General features: G+C 41.4%; 1 protein-coding gene across 2 annotated transcripts in view; it reads left to right on the forward strand.

Annotated features, from left to right (window-relative positions):
- The window catches only part of LOC310958743 (early estrogen-induced gene 1 protein-like), a 42,119-nt gene that overhangs the window by 18,116 nt on the left and 11,441 nt on the right, over positions 1–12,562 (forward strand). For both annotated transcript variants that reach the window (XM_083929825.1, XM_083929826.1), the window contains exons 3-5: positions 2,498–2,618; positions 4,069–4,098; positions 7,603–7,719. In XM_083929825.1, the coding sequence (XP_083785951.1) occupies positions 2,498–2,618; positions 4,069–4,098; positions 7,603–7,719 (268 nt within the window). The remainder of the gene's footprint in view (positions 1–2,497; positions 2,619–4,068; positions 4,099–7,602; positions 7,720–12,562) is intronic.

A 12,562-nucleotide genomic window follows, 5' to 3' on the forward strand; every position in this document is an offset into this window, starting at 1 on the left:
CATGATACGCAGTAAAAGCGCTTTGTGCCGGCCGTTCCAATGTAGCGGCAGATGTGCCTCTCTACCGCTGCGCTCAAAGTTCAAATCAGTTGAACTTTGACCTTGTTGCTACTGACCTTTCAAAAGCGCAACCAATGAGATGGAAGATTTGAGTGTGATGATTATTAGCAACATCAAGCCGGCTAGAAAGATGGAGGGAAAACTGTTTGTTTGTGTGTCCCAGTTTCCCGAACTATTTAACATTACATTAAAGTCGTTTCACGATCTCTGAAGAAAACGTAACGCTTGGACGTTTATAAGCAGTCTCAGCAGGTTTGTGAGAAGTATTATAACAACCGTTAGTTCGCAAACTGCCTAACGTCGAGTCAGCCGTTTACCGGGTCTCTGCGCCCATCCTCGCTGTTAGCCCAGAGCCAAAAGCTGATCATGTGAAGGCCCCTTTAGCTCCACATTGATGGAACACTTTGAGGTTCACTGCCTTGCATAAAGAGCCGAAGAGGAAGCGTTCAGTGAAGCCTCTTACTGACATGCACCTCATACGTAAATTTGTGTCTTTGGTTTGAGTCACTTTCAAATTTAAAGCTATGGTCTGGTGTTTTGGAATATTGGTAAATTTTATTAACATCATTTATATGGCGATTATGTTCCTGTAGTCTGATCTACACAATATGAATAGCAAAAAGAACCATTCAGTCTATCAGCCGTAGGCCTGCATAGAAATAAACCAAAGAGAGCCACCCGGTCTACGATGCTCCCTTTGGCTCGTACCCTCCTAAGTAATTTACACATAAAACCATACGAACGTTAGTGATCCCAGAGTTTATTAAAAGAGTGTTTTAGGGCGCACTCACACTGTCCGTCCGTACCGTGCCCCGTGCTTTACGTTACTTGTCCCCCCTACTTCTCCCCCCGCAGCCCAGGCCTGTTTGTACTCACACTACCTGGGCCTCGGCGAATGTGTCTTGCTGCCTATATGTCATCACGTCGTAAAACGCCACACTCATTGATTGACGTCATTGCGATGCGTGGCTTTGTTTACAAATCTTTCCATAGACCTCAGAGTTTTTGTGCGTCTTGTCGACTGTTTTTGAATATTTTCATCCGACCAAATCTGCAGTAAACACTCCGCCTCCGCATCACACCAACGTAAACCTTTCACCGCCATTGTTTGAAATGTCCGCGCATGGTCCGTCCTTCTTTTTTCTATGTCCCAACAGGCGCACATAAAATGACCTCAGAACGGCCGTAGGCTTCGTGCTCGTGCTCATACACGTACGCACGCTTGTGCTCGTACATGTGCAACGTGCTTTACAAAAGCCCAACTCTCCAAAACGGGCCGTGGTCAAACGAACTAGACTTTAGCTGTGAAACGTGCTTGGGTACGGTACGGATGGACAGTGTGAGTGCGCCCTTAAATACTTACCTACTGGCCCCTGTACCAGCCCCTTTAATAGTAAAGTCCATTCAAGTGGATTACCAAAGTCAATCCCAAAGGAAGGAGCCCATTGGCCCCTTTGTTTTGTGTGTAGGGACTCTTCTCATGCTGCTGCAGAGGTTTGCTGTTATTTTGAGCAGTATTAGTGGTTAAAAAAGACGTTTGAATGCCTTCACCGTACTGCCCCGAGCTAATCAGTGTTAGCCACGTCCGCCTGTTAGCAAGTCTCCTGGATTTCTCCGTTAATAGTTTATACACAAAAAAACTGTCTCGATGGCTTATTTGATGAGTGTAAGTGATGAAAAGACCATGGGATGGTTTACCCCGGAATTACACTTTAAGCAACTCAACACAAACCCACAGTTTTACTGCTCCATCACTGCCTGATTCTCCAAACTACAGTGCGGGCCGGGGGTCTTAATCACAGAACGCCAAAAAAGTAGTGACGTTAAGAGGAATTGATTATTGATTATTTATTCTTTATTTAAATGGTCCGCAATTTACTGATACTAAACATGATGTTAATTTAGCTATTTATTTTATTTCTATTTATTTTATCAGTGTTGATTTCTAGAATTGGTTGACAATGCAATTCTAATATATATGTTTGTATATTCTTTAATAAAGTTATTAGTTTTAAAACCAGCCTTCAGCAGCAGCCTTCAGCACCTTTACAGAGTCATTTTTGCACAATCCACATAGAAAAGTTCTTTTTTCATATCATCATTGTTTTGGCTGCCATATCGGTATCAGTATCCCAGACATAAATCCAATCTTGTATATCATTGTAAAAATCCCTTAAAATAATAATCCTCACAGCCTCATATTCTTTCTTATTTTGGAAATATGTTGTTTTGTAGTCAAAAGGTGCCACCAGGGGGCCCATATTGGGGGATTAGGGGTCCCAGGGATTATTGAGTTGTATTGTGTCAGAGTTGAAGTCCAGTTATCTGCTTACACCCATGTACATGTAGTTTCACCCTAAACTGTTTGATTTGTCAAATATTTCTCTCGCAGACTGTCTAACCTGATCAGTGTGTGTGTGTGTGTGTGTGTGTTTAGGGAGGAGGTACAGCAGAACTGTGTTCGATGGAGGAAGAAGTTCTCTTTCGTGTGTAAAATGAGTGCTAATCCAGTCACTGGAGTGTTGGACCCCTGCATCTGCCGGGTCTCTGTACGTAAGGTAAACTACAATTCCCAACAGCCACCTCTCCTTGCTTCTCTGGGTCATGATTAAGGCCACATCCACAACACCGAAATTTCATTTAAAAACACATCTATTTTGCTACGTTTACGCAGGGCATCCACCCTGACATGAGACGCTTGGAAAACCCTGTTTTAGTTTGAGTTAGGGTACGTTCACATGACTTTTTTTTCTTAAAAAGTTTTCCGTCCACACGGCCTTGGTTCAAGAAATATCTGCTTCCACAAGAAAAACCGACTCAAAGCGCTGTACACACCAACAAGGAGAAGAAGAGACGGGGAACACCAGAGAGTTTCTCTCCAAATCTGGAGACTTCCCAAATCCTCCTCCATCCTAGAGAGAAATGTGTCCCTGTTTCTGGTCTTAGTGGAGACTTTGGTGCTGTTTTGGACTCTGATGCACCGATCACTCTGCAGTTAGTGTCCTCAAGGAGCAGAGGGTGCTGCTGGGAGCCCCTTCTCCGTCCCAAAGCACTCACAGGCAGACACTATCTCTCTAGATTTAGAGATTTTTCACTCCTTCTTAGAACTTTAATTATAAAAGACACTAGAGAGCAATTTAGCGACCTTGGGTCCGTCTCTCTCCTCTCACGCAGCAGCACTGTTGTTGTTAGTGGTCGGAGGTGGGGCGTTGACGGCATCGTTTAACAAAGTATGAGGTTTCACCGTCCAGAGGCCAACGCCATGGGGGCGTTTTCAAATCTTCCCACTTTGGGACCCAGTTTGAAAAGATACAGTTTTCAGGCTCCGATAACACCGGCCCTGTGTGGATGGCCGGCCAAAACCAGACTTAAGTTGTGGTTACCATCTCCGTGTACACGTTTGTAAACATTGACACATACTCCCACATCAGTCAGTCTTTTCAGTAAGGTGGGCTGACATCCCTTTTGTGATTTATGTACTCATGTGTCACTTTCAGTAACAGTTCCACCTCGTCCTCGGTCTAAACAAATTTAAGCTCTGATCTTACTTTTTACCATGGACTTTTTCTATTTTTAACTTACATATCCATGATTTTCAACCACAGCGTAACGTCCGACAATCTGCTTTATGTTAACACCCCACACATGCCCCGTGTACGTGAATGCTCATGTGATATGCATTTTAACAAGTGTTAATATTTAATTATGACATGGAGCTCAAGCGCTGGTATAAGCAGAGATCCTTTTTGTTTTTGAAATACTGTTTTAGAATTAAAACGTTGGTGTGTGGATGTAGCCTTAAAGACACTGCCATTTCCCCCAAAACTACCCAATACTCCATCAATGCTTATGTTGCATGATGAAAGTAATTTGCAGTATACTCTGTTTGTCCCACGGCACCTGTCCCAGGTTATTTATTGGTTCCATATGATGTGATGTAATATTGTCCATGGATATGACTGTTGAGATGGTGTTAGCAGTCTGACATTTTGCTCTCTATCTCTCCAGGAGCTTAAAGGAGGAAAGGCCTTCTCAAAGGTAAGGTTCTTTTCTGATGATGTGACAAATGCACAAGATATAGAACTCATCTTTAATCCAGCTCTGCCCACTTTAGCTTACCTGTTTGACCTGTGAACTCTGCTCAGCTCATAAAGTGGAGAGTGGCCTGCTTCCTGTATAAAACAGACTTTTACAGTGTCAGTGATGGTAAAAGCGGTGTTAAATACCAACCATGTATACATCACTGGGCATGTGACAGGCCCCGGTCAGAAGGTAACGGCCAATAACACATCTACAGCTGTGTGTGTGTGTGTGTGTGTGTGTGTGTGTGTGTGTGTGTGTGTGTGTGTGTGTGTGTGTGTGTGTGTGTGTGTGTGTGTGTGTGTGTGTGTGTGTGTGTGTGTGTGTGTGTGTGTGTGTGTGTGTGTGTGTGTGTGTGTGTGTGTGTGTGTGTGTGTGTGTGTGTGTGTGTGTGTGTGTGTGTGTGTGTGTGTGTGTGTGTGTGTGTGTGTGTGTGTGTGTGTGTGTGTGCACTCGAAGCACCATTCTTGTAGTTAAAAGTAGCAGCTGGTTGAGCTACACAAGGGTACATAAAGTTTGGAAAAGTGTCGTGTCACACCATGATTATATGGATAATTTTATCTCTCCAGGTTAATTACTAGGGTCACTTCATGCTGAGTACGTGATGTGTGTGTGTGTGTGTGTGTGTGTGTGTGTGTGTGTGTGTGTGTGTGTGTGTGTGTGTGTGTGTGTGTGTGTGTGTGTGTGTGTGTGTGTGTGTGTGTGTGTGTGTGTGTGTGTGTGTGTGTGTGTGTGTGTGTGTGTGTGTGTGTGTGTGTGTGTGTGTGTGTGTGTGTGTGTGTGTGTGTGTGTGTGTGTGTGTGTGTGTGTGTGTGTGTGTGTGTGTGTGTGGTGCATTAAAGTTTGGAATAGTGCTGTGTCACACCATGATTATATGGATAATTTTATCTCTCCAGGTTAATACCTAGGGTCACTCCACGCTGAGTACATTATTTGTGTGTATAATGTGTGTGTCACAGGACTTTGGCACCATCTGTCTGCACTGTCTTCTGTTAAAACGTAATGAGAAGGACAATCAGTCAGGTTACGATTGATAAAAGACAGGACAAACATAACTTGAGATGTGTGCTTTAAAGAATTAAAGAAAACAAATATAAAAACCTGAACTACAGGTTGCATGTCTCCTCCAACCGGTCGGGTTGCAGTTTATATCCAAACTTTCAAGACTTAGAAAATATATGTAGTGAAGGCCTTGAAGGAATTTAATAAAAGGTATGAAGTGTAGTCTTGGTGAAGTGTGGATGCTGCACACACATCTTCAGATCTGTTAGGATTAATGTTTCGATTAATGTCACCATTTCAGTATCTGACCAAATGTGTCCCCTTCTGTTACGAGTTATGCTGTTGATTAGTTAGAGATGTTCCGATACCATTTTTTTCATCCTGACAATGATTCTGGTAGCTGAACTTGTGCCTCAGCTGATACGGAGTACTTATCCAATACCAGTGCGTTAAACAAAATACATTATTAGGCCTACAGTATATATATTGCTATCAAATGGCTTGACTCATGTTTGTAAAACATGTATTTTTTCAGGGCTAAATTGTGTGGTATCGTATTAGCATAGACTGGATACTCACCGATAACAGGACTTTAGGTAATATCAGAGGCGTTTCAGATACTGCTACTATATCAGAGCAACCCTGTGAATAATGGACAGAAACATTAAGAAGTCACAGTGATGTTGACCTTTGACTTTTTGATAGAAAATGTCATCACTTCATCATTTGATTCTGTTAGACATTTGTGTGAAATTGCTGCAGATGTTTGCATCGGTGTGGGAAGAGGGGACGCCTCGTTATTTATCTGCAATGAAAAGTTGAGTTCAGAGTTGTTGTTTTTTTATAAACACATCCCAGCAAGTCAACTCTAGGCAGCCCCTAAGTGTGGGGATTTTGTCTGTTTTCAATTTTGGTCTGTTAAGTGGGAGTAGGAGAATGACTTTGTGGTCTGAGCGACCAAGGGGTGGGCAGGTCTTAGACATATTTGCACCAGGTATGTTCCCATAGCAGAGGTCAAGCATCTTGTCCAGTCGTGTGGGGGATGTCACGTGTTGTTCCCGATTTGGCAACACGGTGGTGACGTCACATCCGTTGAAGTCCCCCAGCAGAAACAGTGGGACATTTGTGGGATTTAACAGTGTAGAGTTTACACAGTGTAGCGTAAGAACATGGGGGGTCATTGTGGATTGATTGTGGAGGTGCATCTGTCCTGTGACATATGAGAGTGAAGGCTGTCGAAAATGCTTCTAAAAATGCTCTCAGTGGGATAATGAGCAGAGGGGACAGAGTAACAGCTGTCTCATATGAACCCCTGCTGGAAGCAAGAGCATCGCTCCACACTCATCTCCTGTGTGTGATGGCTGTATATCCTGAGTGTCCTGCATTATTATAAACTATAATCATCTGGTTATGGGTCACGTCTCTCACCCACATCCATACACTGCCTCACTCACGCCTCTCCTTCACTTCTCATGCATTAGTTGTGTGTGTTTGCAGCTAATGCAACTAGTGAAAAATGTTGACAACTGTTGAACACAAATGATCCTGCCCATTTAAATGAATGCAAAAACGATGAATGGCCTGCAGCGTTTAAGTATGACGTCATTATATGGACTGACTTTTTCAGTAGCCGAAGCTCTGACTCAACTCCAGCATCCCTGGGCGTTTGTGCAAAACGGGAAGACATTCCTGAGATACTCCCAAGCATTTGACAGACGGGAGGTTAGCTATAAAAGAAAAGTAAGAGAGAGTTTGTTTGGCCAGGTACATAGTTTTGGCTCAGCTTGGTCACACACTTTCCGATTTTACAACATTTGGTCCACCGATGTATAAAGAGAACTGGATACAGTATGCAAGGTGGAGCCCCGTTCATTCATATTTCAGCTACTTTTTTGGCACATGAAGCCAAAAAAGTTGGACTTATGTGTTGAAAGCTACCTGGATGATGGGCAATGCTTCCCCACTGTTGGGCCCATAGAGCAGACGCACCAGAGATTGAATGGGAAAATATTAATAGGATCAACACTGAAACAACGTTAAACACCGGCTCACACACCACCACAATAACACACTGTGACCTCTGAAGTGAGAAGCAGTGCTGACTGGGTAGAAAATCATGAATGAGAAGGTTAAAGGAGGTTATTGACTTCTATATAAAGGCACTCTTCTGTTTCCCTTCATTCACTTCCTGTAAAAAAGTGGACCAGGCTTTTTTTTAACTTCACTCTCCACCTTACGTTAAATGTTTTATTTTGTTTTCTCATGTCTCTCTGTGTGTCTGTGTGTCTGTCTGTCTGTCTGTCTGTCTGTCTGTCTGTCTGTCTGTCTGTGTGTGTGTCTGTCTTACTGCCTGTCTGCTTGTCTGTCTGCCTGCCTGCCTGCCTGCCTGCCTGCCTGCCTGTCTGTCTGTCTGCCTCTCTGTCTGTCTGTCTGTCTGCATGTCTGTCTGCCTGTCTCCAGCTAGGTTTTGCTGATCTCAACATTGCAGAGTTTGCTGGTTCAGGCTCCACGGTTCGTTGCTGCATCCTGGAGGGTTATGACACCAAAAACACACGACAGGACAACTCTATACTCAAGGCAGGGCAAATGCACACACACACACACACACACACACACACACACACACACACACACACACACACACACACACACACACACACACACACACACACACACACACACACACACACACACACACACACACACACACACACACACACACACACACACACACACACACACACACACACAATGAACTCATCAGCACTGAAGTTAATTCAAAATTCAAATTCAAATTCAAAAAACTTTATTTGTCCCAGAGCACACAGAGCAGCAAATAACGACAGTGCAACTATACAAAAACATTTTAACCTAACCCAAGAATAAAGTGTAAGAGAAGAATAAGTGTCAGGATGTTAGTGTGTTAGTACAGGTTAGAATAAGTGTCAGGATGTTAGTGTGTTAGTACAGGTAGAATAAGTGTCAGGATGTTAGTGTGTTAGTACAGGTAGAATAAGTGTCAGGATGATAGTGTGTTAGTACAGGTAGAATAAGTGTCAGGATGTTAGTGTGTTAGTACAGGTAGAATAAGTGTCAGGATGTTAGTGTGTTAGTACAGGTAGAATAAGTGTCAGGATGTTAGTGTGTTAGTACAGGTTAGAATAAGTGTCAGGATGTTAGTGTGTTAGTACAGGTAGAATAAGTGTGTTAGTGTGTTAGTACAGGTAGAATAAGTGTCAGGATGTTAGTGTGTTAGTACAGGTAGAATAAGTGTGTTAGTGTGTTAGTACAGGTAGAATAAGTGTCAGGATGTTAGTGTGTTAGTACAGGTAGAATAAGTGTCAGGATGTTAGTGTGTTAGTACAGGTAGAATAAGTGTCAGGATGTTAGTGTGTTAGTACAGGTAGAATAAGTGTCAGGATGTTAGTGTGTTAGTACAGGTTAGAATAAGTGTCAGGATGTTAGTGTGTTAGTACAGGTAGAATAAGTGTCAGGATGTTAGTGTGTTAGTACAGGTAGGATAAGTGTCAGGATGTTAGTGTGTTAGTACAGGTAGAATAAGTGTCAGGATGTTAGTGTGTTAGTACAGGTTAGAATAAGTGTCAGGATGTTAGTGTGTTAGTACAGGTAGAATAAGTGTCAGGATGTTAGTATGTTAGTACAGGTAGAATAAGTGTCAGGATGTTAGTGTGTTAGTACAGGTTAGAATAAGTGTCAGGATGTTAGTGTGTTAGTACAGGTAGAATAAGTGTCAGGATGTTAGTGTGTTAGTACGGGTAGAATAAGTGTCAGGATGTTAGTGTGTTAGTACAGGTAGAATAAGTGTCAGGATGTTAGTGTGTTAGTACAGGTTAGAATAAGTGTCAGGATGTTAGTGTGTTAGTACAGGTTAGAATAAGTGTCAGGATGTTAGTGTGTTAGTACAGGTAGAATAAGTGTGTTAGTGTGTTAGTACAGGTAGAATAAGTGTCAGGATGTTAGTGTGTTAGTACAGGTAGAATAAGTGTCAGGATGTTAGTGTGTTAGTACAGGTAGAATAAGTGTCAGGATGATAGTGTGTTAGTACAGGTAGAATAAGTGTCAGGATGTTAGTGTGTTAGTACAGGTAGAATAAGTGTCAGGATGTTAGTGTGTTAGTACAGGTTAGAATAAGTGTCAGGATGTTAGTGTGTTAGTACAGGTTAGAATAAGTGTCAGGATGTTAGTGTGTTAGTACAGGTAGAATAAGTGTCAGGATGTTAGTGTGTTAGTACAGGTAGAATAAGTGTGTTAGTGTGTTAGTACAGGTAGAATAAGTGTCAGGATGTTAGTGTGTTAGTACAGGTAGAATAAGTGTCAGGATGTTAGTGTGTTAGTACAGGTAGAATAAGTGTCAGGATGTTAGTGTGTTAGTACAGGTAGAATAAGTGTCAGGATGTTAGTATGTTAGTACAGGTTAGAATAAGTGTCAGGATGTTAGTGTGTTAGTACAGGTAGAATAAGTGTCAGGATGTTAGTGTGTTAGTACAGGTTAGAATAAGTGTCAGGATGTTAGTGTGTTAGTACAGGTAGAATAAGTGTCAGGATGTTAGTGTGTTAGTACAGGTTAGAATAAGTGTCAGGATGTTAGTGTGTTAGTACAGGTAGAATAAGTGTCAGGATGTTAGTGTGTTAGTACAGGTAGAATAAGTGTCAGGATGTTAGTGTGTTAGTACAGGTAGAATAAGTGTCAGGATGTTAGTGTGTTAGTACAGGTTAGAATAAGTGTCAGGATGTTAGTGTGTTAGTACAGGTAGAATAAGTGTCAGGATGTTAGTGTGTTAGTACAGGTAGAATAAGTGTCAGGATGTTAGTGTGTTAGTACAGGTAGAATAAGTGTCAGGATGTTAGTGTGTTAGTACAGGTAGAATAAGTGTCAGGATGTTAGTATGTTAGTACAGGTAGAGTAAGTGTCAGGATGTTAGTGTGTTAGTACAGGTAGAATAAGTGTCAGGATGTTAGTGTGTTAGTACAGGTAGGATAAGTGTCAGGATGTTAGTGTGTTAGTACAGGTTAGAATAAGTGTCAGGATGTTAGTGTGTTAGTACAGGTAGAGTAAGTGTCAGGATGTTAGTGTGTTAGTACAGGTAGAATAAGTGTCAGGATGTTAGTGTGTTAGTACAGGTAGGATAAGTGTCAGGATGTTAGTGTGTTAGTACAGGTAGAGTAAGTGTCAGGATGTTAGTGTGTTAGTACAGGTAGGATAAGTGTCAGGATGTTAGTGTGTTAGTACAGGTAGAATAAGTGTCAGGATGTTAGTGTGTTAGTACAGGTAGAATAAGTGTCAGGATGATAGTGTGTTAGTGTGTTAGTACAGGTAGAATAAGTGTCAGGATGTTAGTGTGTTAGTGTGTTAGTACAGGTAGAGTAAGTGTCAGGATGTTAGTGTGTTAGTGTGTTAGTACAGGTAGAATAAGTGTCAGGATGTTAGTGTGTTAGTACAGGTAGAATAAGTGTCAGGATGTTAGTGTGTTAGTACAGGTAGAATAAGTGTCAGGATGTTAGTGTGTTAGTACAGGTTAGAATAAGTGTCAGGATGTTAGTGTGTTAGTACAGGTAGAATAAGTGTCAGGGTGTTAGTGTGTTAGTACAGGTAGAATAAGTGTCAGGATGTTAGTGTGTTAGTACAGGTAGAATAAGTGTCAGGATGTTAGTGTGTTAGTACAGGTAGAATAAGTGTGTTAGTGTGTTAGTACAGGTAGAATAAGTGTCAGGATGTTAGTGTGTTAGTACAGGTAGAATAAGTGTCAGGATGTTAGTGTGTTAGTACAGGTTAGAATAAGTGTCAGGATGTTAGTGTGTTAGTACAGGTAGAATAAGTGTCAGGATGTTAGTGTGTTAGTACAGGTAGAATAAGTGTCAGGATGTTAGTGTGTTAGTACAGGTAGAATAAGTGTCAGGATGTTAGTGTGTTAGTACAGGTTAGAATAAGTGTCAGGATGTTAGTGTGTTAGTACAGGTAGAATAAGTGTCAGGATGTTAGTGTGTTAGTACAGGTAGAATAAGTGTCAGGATGTTAGTGTGTTAGTGCAGGTAGAATAAGTGTCAGGATGTTAGTGTGTTAGTACAGGTAGAATAAGTGTCAGGATGTAAGTGTGTTAGTACAGGTAGAATAAGTGTCAGGATGTTAGTGTGTTAGTACAGGTTAGAATAAGTGTCAGGATGTTAGTGTGTTAGTACAGGTAGAATAAGTGTCAGGATGTTAGTGTGTTAGTACAGGTAGAATAAGTGTCAGGATGTTAGTGTGTTAGTACAGGTTAGAATAAGTGTGTTAGTGTGTTAGTACAGGTAGAATAAGTGTCAGGATGTAAGTGTGTTAGTACAGGTTAGAATAAGTGTCAGGATGTTAGTGTGTTAGTACAGGTAGAATAAGTGTCAGGATGTTAGTGTGTTACTACAGGTAGAATAAGTGTCAGGATGTTAGTGTGTGAGTACAGGTAGAATAAGTGTCAGGATGTTAGTGTGTTAGTACAGGTAGAATAAGTGTCAGGATGTTAGTGTGTTAGTACAGGTAGAATAAGTGTCAGGATGTTAGTGTGTTAGTACAGGTAGAATAAGTGTCAGGATGTTAGTGTGTTAGTACAGGTAGAATAAGTGTCAGGATGTTAGTGTGTTAGTACAGGTTAGAATAAGTGTCAGGATGTTAGTGTGTTAGTACAGGTTAGAATAAGTGTCAGGATGTTAGTGTGTTAGTACAGGTAGAATAAGTGTCAGGATGTTAGTGTGTTAGTACAGGTAGAATAAGTGTGTTAGTGTGTTAGTACAGGTAGAATAAGTGTCAGGATGTTAGTGTGTTAGTACAGGTAGAATAAGTGTGTTAGTGTGTTAGTACAGGTAGAATAAGTGTCAGGATGTTAGTGTGTTAGTACAGGTAGAATAAGTGTCAGGATGTTAGTGTGTTAGTACAGGTAGAATAAGTGTCAGGATGTTAGTGTGTTAGTACAGGTAGAATAAGTGTCAGGATGTTAGTATGTTAGTACAGGTAGAATAAGTGTCAGGATGTTAGTGTGTTAGTACAGGTAGAATAAGTGTCAGGATGTTAGTGTGTTAGTACAGGTAGAATAAGTGTCAGGATGTTAGTGTGTTGGTACAGGTAGAATAAGTGTCAGGATGTTAGTGTGTTAGTACAGGTATAATAAGTGTCATGATGTTAGTGTGTTAGTACAGGTAGAGTAAGTGTCAGGATGTTAGTGTGTTAGTACAGGTAGAATAAGTGTCAGGATGTTAGTGTGTTAGTACAGGTAGAATAAGTGTCAGGATGTTAGTGTGTTAGTACAGGTAGAATAAGTGTCAGGATGTTAGTGTGTTAGTACAGGTAGAATAAGTGTCAGGATGTTAGTGTGTTAGTACAGGTTAGAATAAGTGTCAGGATGTTAGTGTGTTAGTACAGGTAGAATAAGTG

Source organism: Echiichthys vipera (assembly GCF_963691815.1).
Source record: "Echiichthys vipera genome assembly, chromosome: 16".
Lineage (NCBI taxonomy): Eukaryota > Metazoa > Chordata > Actinopteri > Perciformes > Trachinidae > Echiichthys > Echiichthys vipera.